At 53.1% G+C, this 21,362-nt stretch overlaps 1 protein-coding gene across 3 annotated transcripts in view; it reads right to left on the bottom strand.

Moving 5' to 3' along the window:
- The window catches only part of WT1 (WT1 transcription factor), a 34,820-nt gene extending 14,238 nt beyond the window's left edge, over positions 1 to 20,582 (bottom strand). For 2 of the 3 annotated variants that reach the window (XM_066320495.1, XM_066320496.1), the window contains exons 1-5: positions 19,829 to 20,582; positions 15,772 to 15,894; positions 15,502 to 15,604; positions 9,078 to 9,155; positions 271 to 373 (exon numbers count right to left, since the gene is read on the bottom strand). In XM_066320495.1, the coding sequence (XP_066176592.1) occupies positions 271 to 373; positions 9,078 to 9,155; positions 15,502 to 15,604; positions 15,772 to 15,894; positions 19,829 to 20,219 (798 nt within the window). In that variant the 5' untranslated portion in view covers positions 20,220 to 20,582. The remainder of the gene's footprint in view (positions 1 to 270; positions 374 to 9,077; positions 9,156 to 15,501; positions 15,605 to 15,771; positions 15,895 to 19,828) is intronic. The other variant, XM_066320494.1, reaches the window with a different exon arrangement.
- Between the last annotated feature and the right edge of the window lie 780 nt (positions 20,583 to 21,362).

Raw genomic sequence — 21,362 nt, 5'->3', positions numbered from 1 at the left:
ATCACATATTTTTGGACCATCCTGAGAAGCTGGTAAGGAGTATTGCCTTGCAGACATGTTTCAGAAGAAGAGATGAGCAATTTTAAGTGACTGTGTCAGAGAGAAACCTTATGCTGGAGTCCAGTGGCTTCAGTGAAGTCAGGACACTTACCTAAAGCATTTCTTGACAACGTGGGGAAACCAAGGATGGGTTTTATGAACACCAGTGAATGAACACCACGAACAGACAGCAGTTTTACTTTCCTAGGAAGAATGCCCCACCATACTCACTTGTATGCCTCTAAAGACTCCATGGGTGTGTATTCTGTACTGGGCCCCACAGCTGTACAACATGGGAGTGCTGTGGTTCTCATTTTCATATCCCGCTGTATGTCTGCAAGTGAAGACGAGAATAATGAAAGAATTAAATGTTTTTCAGTACTCAGCTCTGAGAGGTTTCTTTTCCTAAGCCAGTGGTAACATTTGCAGAGTTTGCTTTTACAGCCATGATATCCAAGTTCAAGCAAAATTCACTATAGGAGACCTTCTTTGCCTTCATTTTCATGGATCTGCTCCCACTGGCACGATGCACTGGCTCCATGCATACATCTATTAGTATCCATTAAGGTATCCAGGGCAAAAAGAAAAAAAAAAAAAAAAAAAAAAAAAAAAAAAAGAAAACAGAAATTGTCATGATTTGTCTCTGATGTATTTCCACAAAGATTTTAGGTAAGAGGAAAAAATTCACATAGCAGCACAACGGTGTCATGTGCACATGTTCACGTTATTTATCAGTCAAACGTGGGCCTGGCTATTGCTAATATCTTTTGGAATGAGCAAAATGCCTCAAGTTTCACATTAAGTGCAGTGGATTTTTGTCAGCACCTCATGACTCAGATATTACCTGATACTACCATGCAAGTGATGACATTTATAAGAATAGCAGTCATGTACTCATAAACAGAGATTACAAATCAGTGTCTAAACTATTTATCCCACGTATCAGCTTGCAGGATGCACTACAAATTAACCCTTTATAAAAATAATTTTTTTAAAAAAGCCTATCTCTACTAGGTATAAATTTTCACAATAACTAAGAAATTATAAATTTTGGTGTGTTTGGCGTTGCCACAGCCATATGTTTCCTCTAATTATGTTCTTCAAAATCCTATGTTCTCCTGTCCTGAATGTTGGAACATTGCTGTGTCTCCTGTTTACAGCCTTCCTAATGTCAAAATCACGTAAATAGATTTTAGGTTTAAATTTTGAACCAGTATGTTACATTATCACTTGTAGAAGTATGCATTGGCAATGGTAAGTGTACATGTTTTGTACTACACCAGAAATTAGAAAGCCCAGAACAAAACCCCGGGGCACACAGCTAGGGACAAAGATGGATATGTAGGATGTTATCCCAGCCTTTGCCAAATGCTTGCAATAGCAATTTGGAGGGGTCCCTGAGGTCCAGACTCTCATTTCACTGGTCCTTCCTTTCCCTTCACTCAAAGTTCATGTGCAGAGTAGAATTACAAGGAAGTTTTAAACCTCTTAAGTGATTTGCAGAGCAGGCAGTGGAGCTGGAATGCAGGCCATGTCTAGAGGGGAGCAGTCTGAGAGCAGCTCTCCCTGCACAGGGTGGGTTGCACTCCCCACCATTCGCCCCCACAGTGACTGGCAGGCTGCTACCTGGCAGAGGTGTTCTCTGAGGTCAGTTCTTTCACTGCTCTACAGTGCTGATTTCAAATCCTGGCTCCACCTGCCTGTTCAAATTAAAGGCTACATCTTTTGGGAAGGTATGCTCTGCTTATTTCAATTTTAATTCAGTTTTAAGATGATCATAATTAAATAAGTTATGGAGGGGTGGCAAGAAAGGATCTCTTTTCTGCAGTAATATCTGTAATAATAGCTTAAAAAGATACCATTAGCTGATGAAAATGGATTAAACCATGCTGTAGATTGCACCACGTCCAAATAAATAAGGTCTTCTCTCTGCCCAGAGCCCACAAGCAGCCTTTTGCAGCCTAGTTCAAGTAACAAATTATCCTTTGCTATCACCATTTGATCACCACAGATTCTCCACCAATATCAGATTTTCCTCTGTGTTCAAAGACAGTAAGTCTTTACATGTAAAAAAAACTCCAAAAAAAACCCACCCAGAAAAAGCTGTGAAGAGGGGTGTTGAAATCCCCCACCCGCTGGTGGCACCCACGTTGATCACAAATTACACAGTGCATTTTGAAACAGGAATGGAATGAGAACCACCATTGATAAGGAGGAAGTTCTGCAGCAGAAGCTGTTGCTGACCTGTAGCCCAGCAGTAAATCAAGGGAAAATGTGAACTTCAGCACTGGTCACCCTGAGTGTAACCTCCCCTTCACGCCTGTCCTAACAACCTTAAACACTACAATAAACAACAGACACAAGGGCAGATAAGAATTCCCAGGACTGAAACTTTAGAAGGAGAAGCAGGAATATGTAGTAAAATCTTATACCATAAAGCACAGCCCCACTTTCCCTCCAAACTCCCACGTTTTTCATCTTTCAGTGGTAACCTTTTTTGTAAAGACCAGTCAGTTCTGAAATCATTTCTCCCAGGAACAAGAGGCAGAACAAAGACCTTGTCTGTGCCCTAAGGAATGGCTCTATGAATGAAAGGTATCCTCCAGATGATCTCCATCTCAGTTTTTATTGCACAGTTGGGAAGTCATCCTCAACAGCCAGCCTTTTACATATTTCCTCCCCTTATTTCTTCTAGTTATACTTCACTAAAACTGCACATACAACTGTAAAGCCATGAAGATTAAAACCTGTTTTCTGAGCCCCTTGACCCGTAATATACTAAGTCCTTAGCCAGCTCCCTAGGAGAGATGCTTTAATAACCAGGAGCCCTATTTCCCATTTTACATTGGGCACATTTCCATCAGCATTGGCTGGTACTCAGCATGGCCATATGGCTGCTGACAGCAAAATGGATCATGAGAGATCTCTTGGTTAAAACAGTATTTATTCGTTATGGAGCACTGTGGAATAATCTGACCTTTGGGGAGATAGAAATGAACAGGTGGATACTCTTTCCAGTCAGTGGGAAACTGGAACACTGAAGGAGTTTTCACAAACTGTCCCTATACTGCTGCTCTCTTGAAGTTCAGCCTTCACTCTGCATCCATAGTAAGCCTGTGGGGAAATAGAGCGCCTTCTCTTCCAGACTCTTTACTCCATGCTTTACCCATTATTTACGCCACAAAGTGCATCACAGTTGGCACAATTGGCTTGTTTCATATGGCTGTAGTTTATACACCATAATAAAGGCAGATAGAAGAACAGATACAAATCTCAATCCTTTATTAAACTCAAACACCTGCTTTATTGCATGCAAGAGATAATGAGCAGATACAATGCCACACAGATAAGGAATGCAAGTAGCTGGTGAATTTATACCTGCAATACATTAACTAAATAGAAATCTCCAGAGGGTAGGACAGTCCTTAACTTTCATCTTTTTTGGTCAGGCACTCTGTGTTTAAGTAGGCAATTCAGGCTCAGCTGAATCAACCAAAGAAGAAAAAAAGGCAGGAAAAGTCTCCATTAAGGCCCAGAGCCACACTTAGACTGATGCCTCCACAGGTCCTAAAAGGACTCAAAACTAAGCAAGACCAGATGCAGCCAAACTGCCCTGCCAGGATCCAACACAAATTTTTGTTTGAGCAAGGACTGAAGGATTTGGCCTCACAGTCCAGCTCTGCCATTATTTGTACATATGCAACTCCCTTTAACTCCAATTGGATCTGCTCAAAGGCAGGAATGGACTGAATATTTAGAGTTTGGGTTAGTTGGTGAAACAAGGATTCAGTGTATTTTGTTCTCTGGATCTAGATAGCCAGACCTGGAAGCACAGCCATAAAATGTAATTCTAGATAACTGGGAAACAAAGGCTGATACTTAGAAAGGAAGAGCTCGGTGCTGTCCAGTATTTAGAAGCACTTGCATTTACCATTAGCCCAGCAAATCCTTAACACTCGCAGAGTAGCTCTTTTAAAATGATTAATCTCAGAGTTGTACAGATTGTACAGAGATTAATAAAAATGAAGGGTTTACAGATGAGAATGTGTGATGAAAAGCAGAACAGCTTTAGAGAGTTGTATCAATCTAAGTGGTTATAAAAAAAAAAGTCATAAAAGATGACATTCTAATCTGAATATTTAAAAAAATAATCAAGCTGCAATTTCTCTCTCACACCATTTTTACTTTGTAAAACTGAAATTGCCTGTCTAATGTACAAAGCAGCTACAACTTAATCTGAAGAGTTAAGCTTTTTAGTATTATTTCATAAACCAAAAAAGGGAAGCTTTAGGGCACACTGAGGAGAGCTAGAAAATTTCAGATGAAATGTGAATACACATTGATTCATGAGATTCAGACTTGGAAGAATAAAAAAAGCCAGAAAGCAAGATTACATAAAACAGGCACTACATTAAGCTTCAATTTAATTGTGTTTCACTGCAGGAACAGGAATTTTAGGGTTTAGAAACAGAGCCAAAAATGAGGCAAAGTGAGGGTGTGGGCTAGTCCCGTTGATAACAGAACATAAAGGAAGAGAAGTAGAGTTAATTCCCTCTGCTAAAATATTTACCATCCTAGCACCCTGGGAAAAATACGTATGGAGACAGAAAAAGATCCTGATTAGTTATATAGAAGATCCTGTTTCTGCCTGGTTTTTGTCTAATGCTATTATGGAGGGTGGAGTATGAAGCTGCATTTTTATCTGCCCTTTCCAAGGCAAAAGAATACAAAAAAATGTGATTTCACAGATTCGAGCCCTTCCGCCATCCTCCATGGGAGAGTCAGCTGGCTGATGAAAGGAAGGCTTTAAATTTTCAGGGAACCCTTGTGTTTCTGACTTCTGTAGTCTTTCTTTGGTTTGGGATTTTTTTCCCCCCATTGACCCGAGTGGAATCAGGATTTCACTAAACCCTTCCCTTCAGAACGAGACTGTCAGCTATCAGTGGGAAAGGATAAATTACTTATTAGAGACCAGAGGTTGTTGCCCATTTCCAGCTCATCTTGATTACGGAACTAAACCCGAGTTTCTCACCTCCAGATTTTACTAATAATACCACCAAAGCTAAACAGAAAAACCTTTACAAACCACTCCTAAACAAGAAAGGTTCTCACTGCCTTGTTTTAGATGCGGCTTTAATAGTGTTCTACAGAGATCGTATTTAATATTCCTTACATTGAGCCTTAGAAAGCAGCAATAAATACCAACTTCCATTTCCATGGAACATGCTGAGTGTTTAACACCCAAGCAAAACCAAAAGGAGAAAACCAAAATGTTGTCTGGTTCTATGCCTGATTTCAGATGACTGTTAGAAATATGGATCAAAGCATTTTATTGAGCAGCTGAAGAGACAATTAAATTTAGTCTTGCTGTTGGGAATTCAGCTACACTTCTTGCCTACCATGCTGTATCACTTCCTGCTTGGTATCAGTTATTTCCATGACACTTTTACACTTAAGTCATCAAAACATAAAGGAGAGTTTTATAGCCCTGAAATTTTCCTCTAGAACTACTTAGGAAGGAAACAATGTTTTTCATACTGGACAAATGAAAAAGCAACACAAAGATACGAAAGACAGAAACCAATGGCAAAAGTGTCCATCGATGTGGACATGAATTTTGAGATGTCTAGGACCCACTGACTTTCCTGCAACAGAATAAATCTGACCAGCAGCTACAAACAAAATACCACAAACAAGGAACAAATCATCAGCAAGCAGTCTGAGGAGATAAAATCCAGTCCCGCAGTGAGGTTCACTGCCTTGACAATGAAGCTTTCCTTTCAGATTCTAGAAGCTGCCAGTTTGTAAGACAGCTCACAGACAAGCCACCCCTCCCTGTGGTCCACTCAAAGTTCAGAAGGTGACAGAGGGATGTCTGGACAAACAAGCAACACAATTAACACACAAAAGAAGCTCACAAAGCACTCCTCTCACGTGAGTTGTAAGAACAACTTGAGCTCAATCAGAGCTCAATCAATTTGGAATTCAGAACCCAGGTGAAAATTTAAAATGCAGATTCAAGTCACTTGGACTGTATGGTAGCAGTAGTGGGTCGTCTTCTTCTCAAGGGACAGCTCTTGGCAGAGGGAAGGTCATCTGGGGCCATCAGACATCCTTTTGGTTTGCCAGCAAGTAGAAGCCTTTAGAACTCATGGCTGCAGCCTTTTCCATTTGCTCCCCTGCTAACACCCCTCTCCCCCTGCCAGTCCATCATGGTGCTGTACTCCGGCAGAAGACAGCATCTCTTTTCACTTCAGGTGTCTCTCTTCACCATTTAGCAATGGCTGGCCAGGACCTCTGTTCCATACCTTTTACTGCCCACCTCTGCCTTTCTCTCAGGCCATGCCTTCCACAGATTCCTCATGCTTACACCTACTCAAAGCACTCAGACCAAGCTCCACTGATACACAGAAACTTCTTGCTTTCAGTTCCAATATCCAACATTAAAATATCCGTGAAGGAGAAAGCATTCAGGAAAAACAGTCCTCCGTGGCCTTAAAGCCACAGGCTGAAGCAGGCTCTGAGCAGATAAAATCATTCAAGAGTTTAGAGGCCAGGGCCTTGCTGCTGCTGCCACAGAATGAGCTTGCAACTCAACAGGAATGATTTTCACAATGACTGGAAAGGACACAGCCTTGGCCCTGACAATACTCTTTGTCCAGTTTCAAATTTTTAATCTGGGTTGAGGAGATTCTGGAGCTGATCACTCAAGCATTGGCAAGATTGTAAAGAGGTAGAACCAGGATGCTCTTCATCTACAAGACAACTTCAGCACAGAAACTGCCTACTAACTCTACCTAAATTGTACTGCAAAAGCTTCATTTCAGTGTGTTAAACTCATGCTGAACATGAACGCAGAAAAGCAAGCTACTGACCTGGTCTGCTGTCAAGTATAAAGTGTGTGACCCATAAGTTTTTTATAACTGTAGAGTTCTCTAACTATTTGCAGAACTTACTGGCAACGTTTTCTTCCTTCTTATAATGTGCAAAAGTCTCACTGAAGCCAAGAAGTGCTGGGGAGAACTGAAGGCAAGGAGCTAAACAGCGACTGTCATCATTGGACAGAATCTAGAAGCTCCATATTTCAACAGGAAGATTGACTCCAAAATTCTTAAATTACAACTACGAGATTGAGAAAAGCATCTGAAACACTAAACGCCTGGGAATCACTTATGAACAGTTCATATATTTTTAAGATGTAAATCTTGGGAAGAATACCTTATGTTCATGGCAACAGAGATTGGAGGTACTGTGTATTGTAACTCTCAGCCAGAAAAGACAGATAACTATTTTGGCTCATATTACCAGTGATGAGGCTATGTCTAGCACTGATTTTCCACAGATTCTACAATCTTGGCCTATACCAAAACTTTCAGCTTTGTTTTACCATAGATCATTCATCTTGATTCTTTCCCCCTTTTCATGCATCCTAGGTCACATATTTTACACTGCTAACAGTCTGACTCCTGGACAAGTAAGAAGCCATTTGTTTTGTTCAGTACTCCTTTAATATTTCTATTGTGACTTTTTTTTTTTTCACTGAGTTCCCCAATGAATAACCTCTTCCTTGCTTTAATAACTTGGACCTCGGTCAAGGTTGATGTGTTTCTCCATTTTGCAGGATATTTTCTTCAGAAGAGACAAAACAGTGTCTAATATTGCAATGACTGATCTTTAAAGGGTACACTTTCAAGAGGAAATCAAAAAGACTTACGGAAGAAAAGTAGGAAATAGCCTTTAAAAAGAGGGGACCAGCAGCAAAGACAATGAAACGTACACAACTGTAGGATTTGGGAATCTTCTCTAACCAGAAGGAAGCTCCTTGATGGATTTCTTCAGGCTCAAGTCCCTTGTTCACTTCAGTACAGATAGTTTACTACACTACTCCCTCTATCCTTCAGACACCATTGGTTTATGAGCTACAAGGAGACCCATAATATTTTTTTTTTCCTTTATCACAGTACCGCGGTGTACACAAAGTCCATCTTGAACAAGATTTTTCACGTCTATGGACAACTACATGAAAGCACAGATCCGTGCAGGCTTTTATCAGCCTCTCCTGCTTGTTCCCTTGAGACTGCACACGCTTGGCCACCGAGAACATCTCAAAGTTGGCAATACCTGCTGTTGGTGGGGGAGTTTTCAGAGCCAATTATCTCCTGAGAACAGTGAATTATCTACTCCGAGCAGAGCAGGCGATCTGCGGCTTTCCCTCGGCTAAGAACAAAAGGCGGCTCTGCCGCTGGACGGATCGAGGTGACGATGCTGGGTCCCGCTGCACCGGGGATGCCCAGCCCCGGCAGGACCCCGGCGGCCCCGGGCACGGTGGGTGCGGGATGGAGGCGGCGGCCCCGGAGCGCTGCCCGCCCTGCAGCGGCCGCCACCCCGGCGGGGCCCCGCGGCGCCTCGGAGCCTTCCTGCCCGGCCGGCCGCAGGAAGCCCGCGGGGGAGGCGGGCCGGAGCCTCTTCCCGGCAGGTGGGAGGGCGACAATGGCCCGAGGAAGGAAGCCGGGAGGCGGCCGGGCCGGGACACAGGACGCGGGGCCTGGCGAAGGCAGGGAAAGGGAAGAGGGATGGTAGGAAGGGACCGCAGCTCAAGGAGGAGAGCGCGAAGTGGCCGCGGCTGCCCGTCCGGGAGGGGCCCAAGCAGCGGCAGGCGGCACAGCCCTGCCCTGCCCTGCCCTGCCCTGCCCTGCCCTGCCCGGCCCTGCCCTGCCCTGCCCGGCCCTGCCCTGCCCGGCCCTGCCCTGCCCTGCCCTGCCCTGCCCTGCCCTGCCCTGCCCTGCCCGCTGCCACCCCGGCACACCCAGCGCTGGGCTCCGTGACACGGCCGGCCAGCATCCCGACCCTCTGCTCGGGCTGCGACAAGGACCGGCAAAAACACTGCAAACTACCGCCAGGTGATGAGCCACTCTCGGGACCGGACAGTAATTTTTTCGTGCAAGTGACCGGAGTCAAATGATAAAATCCAAGATAAAGTTAACTCGGTAATGCAACTTCACTAGGGCAACAGGTTAGAAGAGAACAAAGCTCCTTACCCTTTCAGTGTGGATCCCAAGTTCATTTGATTCCATGTCATGCATTCAAGCTGTGAGGTCATCTGGTATAAATTGTCGCTGTTGTGAAAAGATGTAAAATTAGAACTAAAATTGCAGCTATCAAATAAAAACTAAAACATGGGAATAGCAACAATTTCTTTGTTATTTGTTTTAAATATAAAATACCAGGAAGTGAATTTATTTTATATAATTCCTTTTATCGATGCATTGTGAACTTTTAAAAAAACAAAAGGAAATAAAAGGAAATCTGTGGCTCGAAAAGACACTTTGAATCTGCAAGCCTGACGATTGGTAAAGAGCTGGAAATAGAAACATAAAACTTTTTCCTTGCCGAAAAATAATATCCGATACCGACGCATTGAAGTGAATGAAACGAATATAAGCAGCCCGGCGGGGTAACGCAGATGATTATTTGTTTTAAAAAGTCAAATCTGTTAACTGTTTTAAGCAGGAGTGTGAGAGACCACGTGGGTAATGGAGTGAAACAGCTATCGGGACTCGTGATGGATGTTGCTACATAGAGGGGCTTGACAAGGAGGAGAAAAATGGAGTGGCTGAGCGATAAACGAAGCTCACCGCGGGAGCGGGCTCTTTCCCCGCCCGTACACAGCGCGGGCAGCCCGGCCAGGGCTGCAGCCGCCGCGTCCCCGGCCCCGCTCTCCGCTCCGAGCGCCAAAGGCGGGCGGCAAAGGCGGGCACGGAGCCCCGCGGAGCCCCGCAGCGCCCTGCCGCCAGGACAGGTCCCCACGGGCCGGGCAGGTCCCCACGGGCCGGGCAGGTCCCCACGGGCCGGGCAGGTCCCCACGGGGCTCTCCCCGCGGGGCACGGAGCCGGGAGAGCGCGGGATGCCCCCGGCCCCTCAGGCGGGCGATGCCATGGATGCCGGGGAACCGCCGCTCACAATAAACGCAAGTCTCCCCGCTGATTAATTACACCAAAATTCGCTGGATTTACGCGGTGAATTGATATCGGTTTGTTAGTAGAAAACGGTATTATTATTATTATTATTATTATTATTATTATTATTTTCTTTTTTACCCCGTGCCAGGTAGAAGCGACCTAAAAAAGCCAGAATCCAGTGGGAAGCTTTTGCATATAAAAACAAATTAAGTGACTTCAATCTCGAAGTATGCGTAATATCATTTGTCAGTATCACTGGACACTATTATTCATTAGTGTGTCTGAAGCGCTATTATGCTACTACAATGTCCTGCATATCAGCTCAGGAATTGTTAAACTCTCCTGCAGTTTCCCTATTTGCAATAGCAGTCCGTGCTGGTCTGTGCCAACTACGTTTTGCAATTCCACGAATTCTTGCTGTAATGCTGCTGTAATTAATTCCTCCAGGACCCTGATTTTTATTAGAAGTGCCCGCCCGATGCATTTACAGCAGGAGAGTTCCCTTTAACTTTCTTTCGCTTGACAGTTCATTTATAAGAGCCTCCCCCACAATATCCACTTTTTTCCCTCCTTTGCTTTTTCATAAAGCAATACACTTATTCATCTTGTCACAGCCCGTGGCCACTGTATTCCGTGCCGCCCTTGGGTGACGGTGTCCAAGACGAGGCGCCCCGGGAGCAGCGCGGTGCCCGCGGCCCGGCGCCGCCGCAGCTCTCCGGGTGCCCGCCCGGCCAAACGCGCCCGAGCTGGCTTCAGCCTCCGAAGGGAGCCCCGAGCGGCTCTCGGGCAGGCTGGGTATCGTGGGAAGCGCTGGGAGAGGGATGGGAGCTGAACTCCGCTATTTGCGCTAAATCTGCGCTGCCCCGTTTGGTGTCTCCTGAGCGGGGCGCCTCAGGAGAAACCCTCAGCCCTCGCCCGCCCTTGTCCTCCTGCTGCTGGGGGCTGGAGCCGGGCAATGAGCGCGGGGGAGGCAGGTGCCGGGCCCGGACCCCACACCAGCCCGGGCCGGACCCCACACCAGCCCGGGCCGGACCCCACACCAGCCCGGGCCAGACCCCACATCAGCCCGGGCCAGACCCCACACCAGCCCGGGCCGGACCCCACACCAGCCCGGGCCAGACCCCACACCAGCCCGGGCCGGACCCCACACCAGCCCGGGCCAGACCCCACACCAGCCCGGGCCAGACCCCACACCAGCCCGGGCCAGGCCCCACATCAGCCCGGCCCGGACCCCACACCAGCCCGGGCCAGGCCCCACACCAGCCCGGGCCGGACCCCACACCAGCCCGGGCCAGGCCCCACACCAGCCCGGGCCAGGCCCCACATCAGCCCGGGCCAGGCCCCACACCAGCCCGGGCCGGACCCCACACCAGCCGGGACTCTCGGCACGGCCCGGGCCAGACCCCACACCAGCCCGGGCCAGGCCCCACATCAGCCCGGGCCAGACCCCACACCAGCCCGGGCCGGACCCCACACCAGCCGGGACTCTCGGCACGGCCCGGGTGTGCAGCACCCAGGCATCGGGATGCCCGCGGAGCGGCACCGCACCCGCTGCCACGGGCTGCAGGTGGGGTCTGTGCCATCTCTGCGGCCGGCAGCGGCCAAGGGGAGAAATTTCTGTGCTGAGCCAGGGAGCTGCGAGGTTCTCATGTCGAAAAAGCCGGGATTGCCGGAGCTTTGGCTAAATCGGCCCTGGGCGGGGGGCAGGGGGGCACCGCAGAGCTTTGCACCCCTTAAGCCCGGAGATAAGAGCTGCCCCGCCGGCCGCCTCTTGCCCGGGGGTCACCGGGCAGTGGCTCGGATTAAACATCTCACATCTCACATGTGACAGAGAACAGGACGTCCCCAACGCCATTTACGCCTCGCCATGGTTTATTATTGACAGTACCGTGAGATGATCTCATGGAACCAAGAGCTCCGCTCAAAATCTCGGCTTTGGATGAGGTTTGCATGAGGAGGAGGAAAGCGGGGTCTCCAGGGATACGCCTGCGCTGATTCCAATCTGAATCCTTGGCCCTTCGAGCGGCCACAAAGAAGACACTAAAAATAACTTATTTTCATTACAAAGATGCTTTTAAAGAGAAACGAGAGGAAGGGGGGAAAAACATTTCTACAACAGGGATTAATGTAAGTTGGAGTGGAATAAAAGGAAGTCAACGCTGAGCAAAAAGAGAACTTAAAAGGAAACCAGTAGTAGATCATATAGAGTTTGTTTTGGCCTGCACTGCAGTATTACCGAGTTCTTGACCTCTGCACAGAAAGAGCTATAATCTCAACCAAGACTCCTCCACTTTTAAAGTCTTTGCAAGTGTGACTCACAGTAAATTTTCAACATCGAGCATGTTTACTACATTAAACAACGCGAGGTAAAAAAGTTCACATCACCATTTTTAATGGACTCACAAACGCTCGCTTGCGATCTGCGCGGGTTTGTCGTCCGCGTCCAGCTACCAACCACAGGCGCAGGGGCAGCGCAGCTGCCCGGGCCGTAAACACAGAGCAAGTAGCGGCCGGGGCGAGATGTTTCAGAGATAGTTTTGCTTCCAGCCTAAGAATTACGATCTTTCAACCATTTCTTTCTTCCCGAGTTAGCCGCGGCACGGGAGAGAAGGCGAGGTTCTTGAGCCCCGAGTGCCTTCGCGCTGCGGACGGGCCGGACCCTCCCACGCCCGCCTTCGGGCTGGGGCAGCCGGAAGGGTCCCTCGCACCCAGCTGGAGAGATGGCGATGAGGGGGAAGCGAGAGCATCAGGTGGAGGTGACTCCCTCGGCATCCTCTCCCGCCGCCCTCTCGCTCCACCTCCGCCCGCAGAAGCATCACCCCTCCCTCGGGTCCTGCCGGACGCGGCGGACCCGGGACGGGGGTGACGGAGAGGGGGATGGCCGCCGCTGAGAGGCGCTGCAAGGCGGAGCGGACCCCCGGCTCGGCTGGGCTCAGTGGGGCCACAAACCAGCGCTGCTCGGCGTCCCGGGAGTCGCGGAGAGGAGGCGGTGCAGGGAAACACCGGCCTCTGCATCCCGCCGGGGACGGAGGTAACAACACCTCCTGTTCCCGAGCTCCTCCGCCCCTCTCCACTGCTAAAGGCGAACGGGAGCTCCTGCTGTCCCCAGTCAGTGCGAGGGACAACAGAGCCCCCATTCCGGGGCTGAGCACCATCCCCTGAGTGCTCTCTGAGCACTGGGTGCAACAGGCGCCATGCGCGCAGAGGGGCGCGCAGAGCCCCTGGGCATCGTCCCCAGCCCCGGCACTCGGATGTGGTGGCTGAGCAGCCACTGGTCAAAGCAGAGCTGTCGAACCTGACCTGAACTAAGAAAAGCGAAAAAAAAATCTTCGAGAAGGAAGTGCGGAATAAATACGGTCTTGGAAAAAAAAAATCACGATTTTGCCAAATCAAGATAAATATGGATAAGGACAGCACGGTCGTTTTCAGGGCGTTGGCCATGTGGCAAGTGAGTCCGGCCCATTTCTGTCGCAACGACTCATCCGCTTTCCTGACCACCCTTTGCAGGCGGATTGGAACGTGTTCGGTAGGGGACAAGGAGAGGCCGCAGCGAGCCCAGAACCCGTGCGGGCCTCGCTGCGGGAGCAGGCTCTGTACGGCGGGGGCTGCCCGCGACGTGGAACAAGCTCTGCCTCGCTTACACCCCCACACATCAGTATTGGCTCCTGTGAGCCTTAAAGGCTTAAATCCTTATCTTACTGGAGTAAGCCGTAAACCTCCCAGGGAGCAGGGCAGGAGCGGGGCTGAGGTCGGAGGAAACCGGCCCCCGTGGCAGAGCGCTGCCCACTCGCGCCGGGTGCGGGTCCCCAGGCGCTGGGCGGGAGGTGGCCGCGCTAGGGAGGCGAGCTCTGCCTCAGTGGAGGCCCATGGAAGAGAGAGCTCTCGACACTATCCGCCTTCTCCTATCGGAATCACACCTCCAGGTGCTGCCGCTTCCAGGAGCGGGGCGAGGGCGAGCCCCGGCGCCCGGGGGCCATGGGAAGGCGGTGGCTGCCCGCGGCCACTCGGAGCTGCCCTCCCCAAGCCTCCTCCAAACCATATTTATAGATTTCCCTGCTCGGCGAGCAATCTCTGTCACTTCAGCTCAGGAGTTCACCCCGCCAATTATTCTGCAAGCTAATCTCTCTGGATAGGCTTCTTTCCTTCCTTCATTACCTCATTCCCTCCTTCCCTTGACGTCAACTCACGTTCATTAGCGAAGTGGCTTCTGGAAGTGACAGAATTTTGTTGTCTCAAGTCCAGTGTCGATTAATGTGAGATGATATAACCGGCCTACAAGAGGAGCCGCTCGCGGCTTCCTTCGCAGAGGCACATTGTTTTGTGTGCGAGAGTTACTTAGCAACTCCGAGATACGGGACTGGCTCCAAGTTCACAAAAAGTTGAGGAATAAATTTTGGGGAACTTCTTTTACTCACTAAACACGCTGTAAAACTCCAACGCCCAACCCCCATGTCAGACCGAAAACAAAAACCGGGAAGCCGCGCTTGCCACAGGCCCGTCTGTTGGCAAAGAGATTTCATTGCTTGCAGCAAAGCTCCAGAGGCACCTTTCTCCCAGCAAGGAAATCCGATAGGTTTATTGCCCCGATTTCAATAAACAACCTCCCTGCAGGCCAGTTCCCATCGCTCCTGGGAGCCATCGGAACGGCTCTCGGCCTTCAAGACGAAGCCCTTGGACAAAGCTGGGTTTAATTGCCTGTACCACGCACTGCCCGCGGCTGCTGCTCACCAGCCAGCACTCCCACACCTTCTCGGCCCCGGGGAAGAGTTCCATGGCTGCGGGCACTCCTGGAGCCAGGACCGGCGAGGACGCGTGGGGCCCCGCAGCTCAGCCCCAAGCTCTTCCCCTCGCTGCGGTTAAGGGCAAACCACAAATTAACCGCGCTGGCAGGCTACGGGACAGGCCCGAGGAGTGCGGGCAGCCCGGCTCCCGGCTCCCGGCTCCCAGGGCCGGCCGGCACCTGCTGCCGGAGCGCGGCTCTCCCGACGCTGGAGCTCCGTGCCCGGCCCGCCGGGATGCTCTCCCGGAGCCCAGCGGCGCCGCCAGCCCCGGCTCGGGAAACCTCCGAGACACAGCGGGGCCCGAGATGGAAGCAGCGGCGTGTATTTTTCGTTTTGTGGGGGTTTGGGGATGTCGTTTTGTTTGCGGGAGGTTTTTTTCGGTTGGTTTCTTTGTTTTTGTTTTCTTTCGCTTGTTTGTTTGGGGGGGGTGGGTGGTGTTGAGATGGTTTTGCCTTGCTATGGTTTGGGTTTTACGAGTGAATCTTCTTTTTTGGGGTGTGGTTTTGGTTGTGGGGTTTTTTTGGGTTTTTTTTTGTTTGTTTGTTTGGTTGGGTTTGGGGTCTTGGCGTGGAGGGGGCTGTTTTTGTTTTTTGAGAAGGGAAAGAATAAATCTGTTTCCTTGCATAAAGGAGAAGCTGTTTGAACGGCATGCGCGGGAGAGCGCGTCCCAGCAACAACCCGCGCACAAGGAGGGCAGGCAAAGCTCCTGCCGGCCGAGGTACCTGTTGTAGGGCGTCCGGAGGAGCAGCGCCTGGCTGCCCGTGCAGCTGTCGGTCGGCGTGTGACAGCCGTACACCGGGGGAGGCACCGAGTACTGCTGGTCCCCTGCGGAGAGAGCGGCACACGGTTAACCCTTGCGCTGAGCGGGGAGCTCCAGGGCCCGTCCTCCAGCGCCGGGCAGCTCCGGCTTTGTGCCGGGCCTGCGGGGGCTTGCGGCGGGTCCCTGCGGGACAGAGCCCTTGGGTGCCGACCCCCGCGGAGGCAGGAATTACCTAGGGAGGGCTGCTGGCTGATGGGGTCCTCGTGCTTGAAGGAGTGGTTGGTGAACTGAGCGGCCGGGTGGGACGGCGTGTGGCCGTAGCTGGGGGTCCCGTCAAAGGCCACCGTGCTGTAACCTGGCGGAGAGAGGGCAGCGGGGTTAGCAGGAGCCTCGGCCGAGTCCCCCCCGGCGGCCGGCCGGCGAGAGGGGCCCACGGCCACGCACCGTGGGCTCGAAACGCTCCGCGCCTGCCGCACGTCGCCGATCCCCCCGGGGCGGCTGCCCACGCTGAGGACAAGGGCAGCGCCGGGCTCCCGGAGCCCCTCCGCGCCCCCCGCCGCCGGGCCGCGCACATCTCTCCCCGCGGGCAGAGCCGCGCAGAGCCAGCGCTAAGCCGGAACTCTCGTTCGTGTTTAAAGAGAACAAAACGGCTTCGGTAATAAAAGGGATGTTTTCATTAATTGTTGCTCATATTAAAAGAGGAAGATTCCCATCTGCTCGGTGTGCTCATCTGGCGCTTCCAATTTAGAAGTTACCTTTTAATCTTGCGGGTTTTTTTATTTTGTTAAGAGCGACTTTCTGAAGAGTCTGCAATAAAGAGGCGGAATGTTACGTGCAAAAATAAAACTCCTCCTTTCAGCGAAAATTGCTCTCCAAAATAATAAACAGCCTATTTTGTTTCCTACACCGAGCAGATTCAGATGGAAAGAGACCACCTCTGCTGACCTCGGGCCGGCACGGGATCGTAAATCAGGTGCTTGGACACCAACTTTCATTAATGACTTGGAGCTGGCTAAACAACTTCAGCTAAAAAAGTAATTACAAAGTAATATTATCTCAGACGCTTCTCGGCTCATCAGCATTTACTCCGAGAACCAACTTAAAAAAACCCCAAAGCCAGGAAAAAAAAAAATCCTAAACCAAAACAAACCAAAGCAAACAAACGAAAAAAAAAAAAAAAAACCTACCAAAACAAAACCCCAACAAAACAAACAAAAAAATCCTAAGCGAACAGGGAAAAGAAACCAAAGGGACTAAGAGCGCTTTCTCCCTCACGCCTCTCCCTGAAGCCACTTATTCCAGCACGGGCATCCCTCAGGGACCCGTGTGGATGGCCATGGGGCTGGAGAGTGATTTTGCCAGCCGAGAGGGAACTCTCGGGGCTGTTTTCAGGCGCCTGTCTCAGCTCCCTTTCGGTGCCGGGTGCTCGGCGCCGGCCAGGTCTCTGCTTCGCCGACGATCCGTAATCACAGCAGGTTTCAGAGAGAATAAAACGGAGAGGCAGCAAAGGCATTCGAATGTTGCTTCTCTTTTTTATTCTCTCCGCTGACAGGCTGGGTCCAGAGACATTACGGGGCTTCATTGACCTGCGCGGCTGAGCGGGAGAAACGGAGGGGGTCACAGGAGGAATGAAAATATTCCAGAAGACTTTAAAAACCTCCACTTTCGCGGTGATTTGAAGTCGGCCCTGAGACTGCGGGGCTGGGAGAGGAGTGGGGCTGGCTCGTTCCCGGCCCAGTGTCCCCCACATCCCGCTGACCCCAGGAGCAGAGCTCCTGTCGCGGCCACGCGGGCAGCGTTGACAGGCCGGTACCTTAGGGGCTCCCATCCCACAGCTGTTTCTCGCTCCTTATCTCCTCCCTCAGCGCTCGGGGTAGAGGCTCAACCTTCAACTCCCTTTCCTCGTTTCCCTCTGTCTCTTTTTTAACTTTCAGAAAACACTGGCACTTTCTACATTACTTTTGGCCCGCCACTGAGTTTCGGTGACCTTCAAAACTCAGTTCGGAGCAGGACGAGGTTTTGGCCGCATTTTCCGGTGTTGCCTGACCCAAAGCTTCAGGAATGTGATAAGAAAGTTGAGTTCTGAACCGAGTTGCCGATAGTGAGGTCTCTTTAATTAGGGCGTTATCAGAACTAGGCCTGATTAAAATGTGCTGAAAATAATTGAAAGTTGTACATCTGCTGGAGAACGGGGCCCGCTGAAGGCACCCAGTTGTTGGAAGAGCCCAGCTGGATGGAAGAAAGAGGCAGGCAAAAGAGAAGAGGAAATCTGGGCAGAGCTTTCAAAGCCTTAGTTTCCTATCCCCCATCCTAGACTTGGCAGAAATGTCATCGCAGAGCCAAGGTAGCGTCTTTCCCACGGTCGGAGGAACCGTCTAAAAAAAAAGGAGTTCAACCTTGAGGAGAGCCAAAGCAAGAACATTTTATCCATCCACCAAGAAGAAGAAGGAAAAAAAATAAATAAAAAAAATAAAAAAGCGAACACCCTTTGCCGAAGGAGCCCTCTCTCTGCGTGTCACCGAAAATAGCTGTGGCTGAGCCCCAGCGCTGCACGTGCGGAAGGGCTCCGTGTGTTGAGGCGCTAAAGGCTCCATTTCTCCACGGGCTGGGTAAACCCGCACGTCAGGATGGCGCGGGGTCGCAGCTGTTTTGTCCCTCTCTAATTCGAATTTATTTCCCTTCTTTCTACTTTCTCGTCGCTATTTCCACCCAGCGATTATGAATCCCCTCCGATGTCTAAAATCCTTTCAAATGTCTTTCAAAAGTCCCCGGCAGAGTTCCGCCGGGCTCTGGGCCGCTCCTCTCCCCTCCCGCAGCTGGAGCTGGGACCTCGCGGGGCACGAAGCGGCTCCGGGGCCTCGGCGCGGCCGAGCCTCTCGCCAGCTCTAGGGATGCTGCCCATTTTCCCAGAGCCGGGATCGGCAGCACGGCCCAGGAGCCCCGCTCTGCGGTTTCCTAAGTCGGAGTCCGGGCGAACCCCTGGGGCAGGGCCCGGCGTAGCGAAGGCAGCGGCGCGGTGGCACCGGAGCCGCGCCCCGGCGCTGCCCGGGGGAGGCCCGTGCGCTGCTGAACAGCCCCTGCCCCTCGCCGCAAACATCGCCCCGGCATCGGGCCGCCCCTGGGCCAGCCCCGAGCGCGCCCGCCGGCCTCGGCCTCCGCTCTGCCCCTCGCCCTGCAGCCCGAATGGCCCAGGCCCCGGGACGGGCGGTCCCAGCCCCTCGGTGCCATTGCCCCCGCGGGGCACGGCCACCCCGAGCTGCCGGCTGCGTGCGGGGAGCCGAGCGCTGAAAGCAGAGAGACCCTGGCCGCTCATCCCGCTCCGGCAGGACCACGCACACTCTGCCGGGCCCCCGAGCCTCGGCGCCTTGGCTGCCCGACTCCTCTCGGTCAAATTTCCCCGGCGCCTCGCCCGGGGCCGGGCAGTGCGGAGTAAACCACGGCACGCCGCCGCTCCGGGGCCAGCTGAAGGCGGGCGAACGAGACCCGAAAGGTCTCATACAAGTTCTCCTCACGCTAGCCCCTTTTCCTTTCTTCCTCGCGTTTGCACCCGCCAATGTTTATACTGCAGGCGCTGGGAGAAAAAGGATTAGATGCTGACCCCGGTGCCACACGCGGATGACCCACTGCCCGGCCGTTCAACCCTCGGGAGCCTCTCAGGGCGGTGCGAACACCGGGGACCGCAGGGAGTTACCGCGCGGCTGGTTCTGGCCGCGGAGATGCGGAGGAGAAATGAGGAGTCGTCCCTGCTCGTGCACTCCACCCTGGGGACACTCAGCCCTCCCGAGGTTATTTCGACGAGAGGCTTGAAAACACTAGTGTGCGGACAGCGCTTTTCGGATTCAGGAGGAAGTTTGAGGGTTCACCCCCGACACCACCCCATCACCCCCGAGATACGCAGAGGGAGATGTCTCGGGCCACGGGCCCCAGCTCCATTCCAGGACTCGTGCCGTCTCCGGCCCGAACAAACCTTTGCGAAGGCGAGAGGCTGCTCCAAGCCGGGAGGGGGCCGGGGGGCTCCAGCCCGCCTGGCAGAGCCGCCAGCTGCATCCGCTGCCCCATAGGAAGGGTGAGGGGAGAGCAACTCGTGGCTCCTAAAGCTCCCGGGAGCGACGTGGCCGCCGCACAGGGAGGGAAGGGAGGCATGGGAGGGCTGGCTCGCCTAACCCGGCTCGGCCGCCGCGGAGAAGGACTGGGCTTCGCGTTTACATCAGGCGCGGCCCTGCGGGGCTGAGCGGGCGCCTCCGGGGGCCGCCCCCCGAGCCCGGGGCGCCCGGCAGCGCGGCGCTTACCCTGGTTGCGGATGGCTTGCTGGCTCTCCAGGCAGTTGGGCAGGTAGGGCCCGTTGGGGAACATCCGAGCCTGGCCCGAGGGCGGCTGGCTGGGCGGCGGGGCGCCGAAGGGCCCGTAGCGGCAAGCCCCGGCCGTGCCCGTGAACTGGCCGGAGAAGTGGACGGTGAAGGCGCTCAGGTATTGCTCCTCGTGCGGGTCCGATCCGTTCCAGCTCGGCTCCTGCTTGATGAAGGAGTGAGGCCCCAGCGAGCCGTAGGAGGCCCCCGGGGGAAAGTCCAGGACGGGCGCCCACTGCGCCGCGCTGCTCACCGGCATGGTGCAGTTGCTGTTGCCCGGCAGGGAGGGCACGGAGGGCAGCAGCGCGTTGAGGTCTCGGACGTCGGAGCCCATCTGCTCGCAGACCTTCTGCCTGCCGCCGGGCAGCCAGTCTCCCCCCGGGCCGCACTTGTTCCAAGACACCTGGCCCCTGCCCGCCAAGCCGGAGGCCGGCTCCGGCTGCAGGCACCAGGCCGGCGAGCTCAGCCCTTTGGGGGAAGTTTGCTCCGCGACGCAGCTCCCCGGGTCCAGCCCAGCGGGAGCCGGCAGCAGCGACAGGGAAAGGTTGTTCTCCAGGATCGCCTCCGGGCTTGCACCCGCTCGCAGCGCAGGGCAGGGTGCGGTGTGCGTGTGTCTGCGTGTCCGCGCGTGTGCGTGTGTCTGTCTGTACGAACGTCCGCCTGTCCGAGCCAGGGGGGCACAGCCTCCGCGCACGCCTCACCTCGGATGCCTGCTCACCCTCAACTTTGCAAAGCTCAAATAGAGGCGCTCGCAGGGGAGGAGGAGTCAGCCACGCCGATCCTCCATTCACACAACCTCCGCCGAGGGGCTGCCCACAGCCCGCTCTGCTGAACCCAGCCGGACCAGACGCGCGGGGGGGAGGGGAGACACAGGAGAGCCGGGGATGGAGGGGGAGAGGTGGCTGTGGGAGAATATATCTCCCCTACACATCACTCCCACCGTTCTTCTGGTGCAAGCGCCACTAAATCTCACCCTAACGTTCCTCCGCTTTAGGAGAGACTTGCAGGACTGTTAGAGGGATCCAGGTGGCCAGTAAGTACGTGCTGGCTGACTTCCCCCGCCAGCTCCGTGCATGTCCGTGGGGATTCCCGAGGGCGGCGAGGTCGCAGGCCCTGGGGACGGCGCGGAGAAGCCTCCGCCCTCGCAGGAACCAGGGGAAGTGACACGACCCGGGACGGGCGGCCCCCGTTCCTGAGAGGGGAAAGCGTCTTTCCAGGTGCCTCTCCCGCTACGGGAGGAACCTGCCCTCGACGAGCTCCTGCCGGGTGCGATCTGCCTGCAGCAGGGCGCCTCCTGTCCCTGGAGGCGCAGGGCCGCGGCACGCCGCCCAGGGCTGGCCGGCCCGGGGCACCGAGGGCTCCGCCGGCGAGGGCAGGGCTGGGCGCCCCGTTCAAGGGGCGCGGCGCCGGCGTGTGCCCGGCCCTAGCCCTGTCCCTCCGACTCGCCTGTGTGTGAGGGAAAGGAAGCGGCTGGGCG

Source organism: Sylvia atricapilla, chromosome 6, assembly GCF_009819655.1.
Source record: "Sylvia atricapilla isolate bSylAtr1 chromosome 6, bSylAtr1.pri, whole genome shotgun sequence".
In the NCBI taxonomy this organism is placed as follows: Eukaryota; Metazoa; Chordata; class Aves; order Passeriformes; family Sylviidae; genus Sylvia; species Sylvia atricapilla.
Note: the sequence above shows the minus strand (reverse complement) of the source record. Positions and strands in the feature narration are given on the sequence as shown.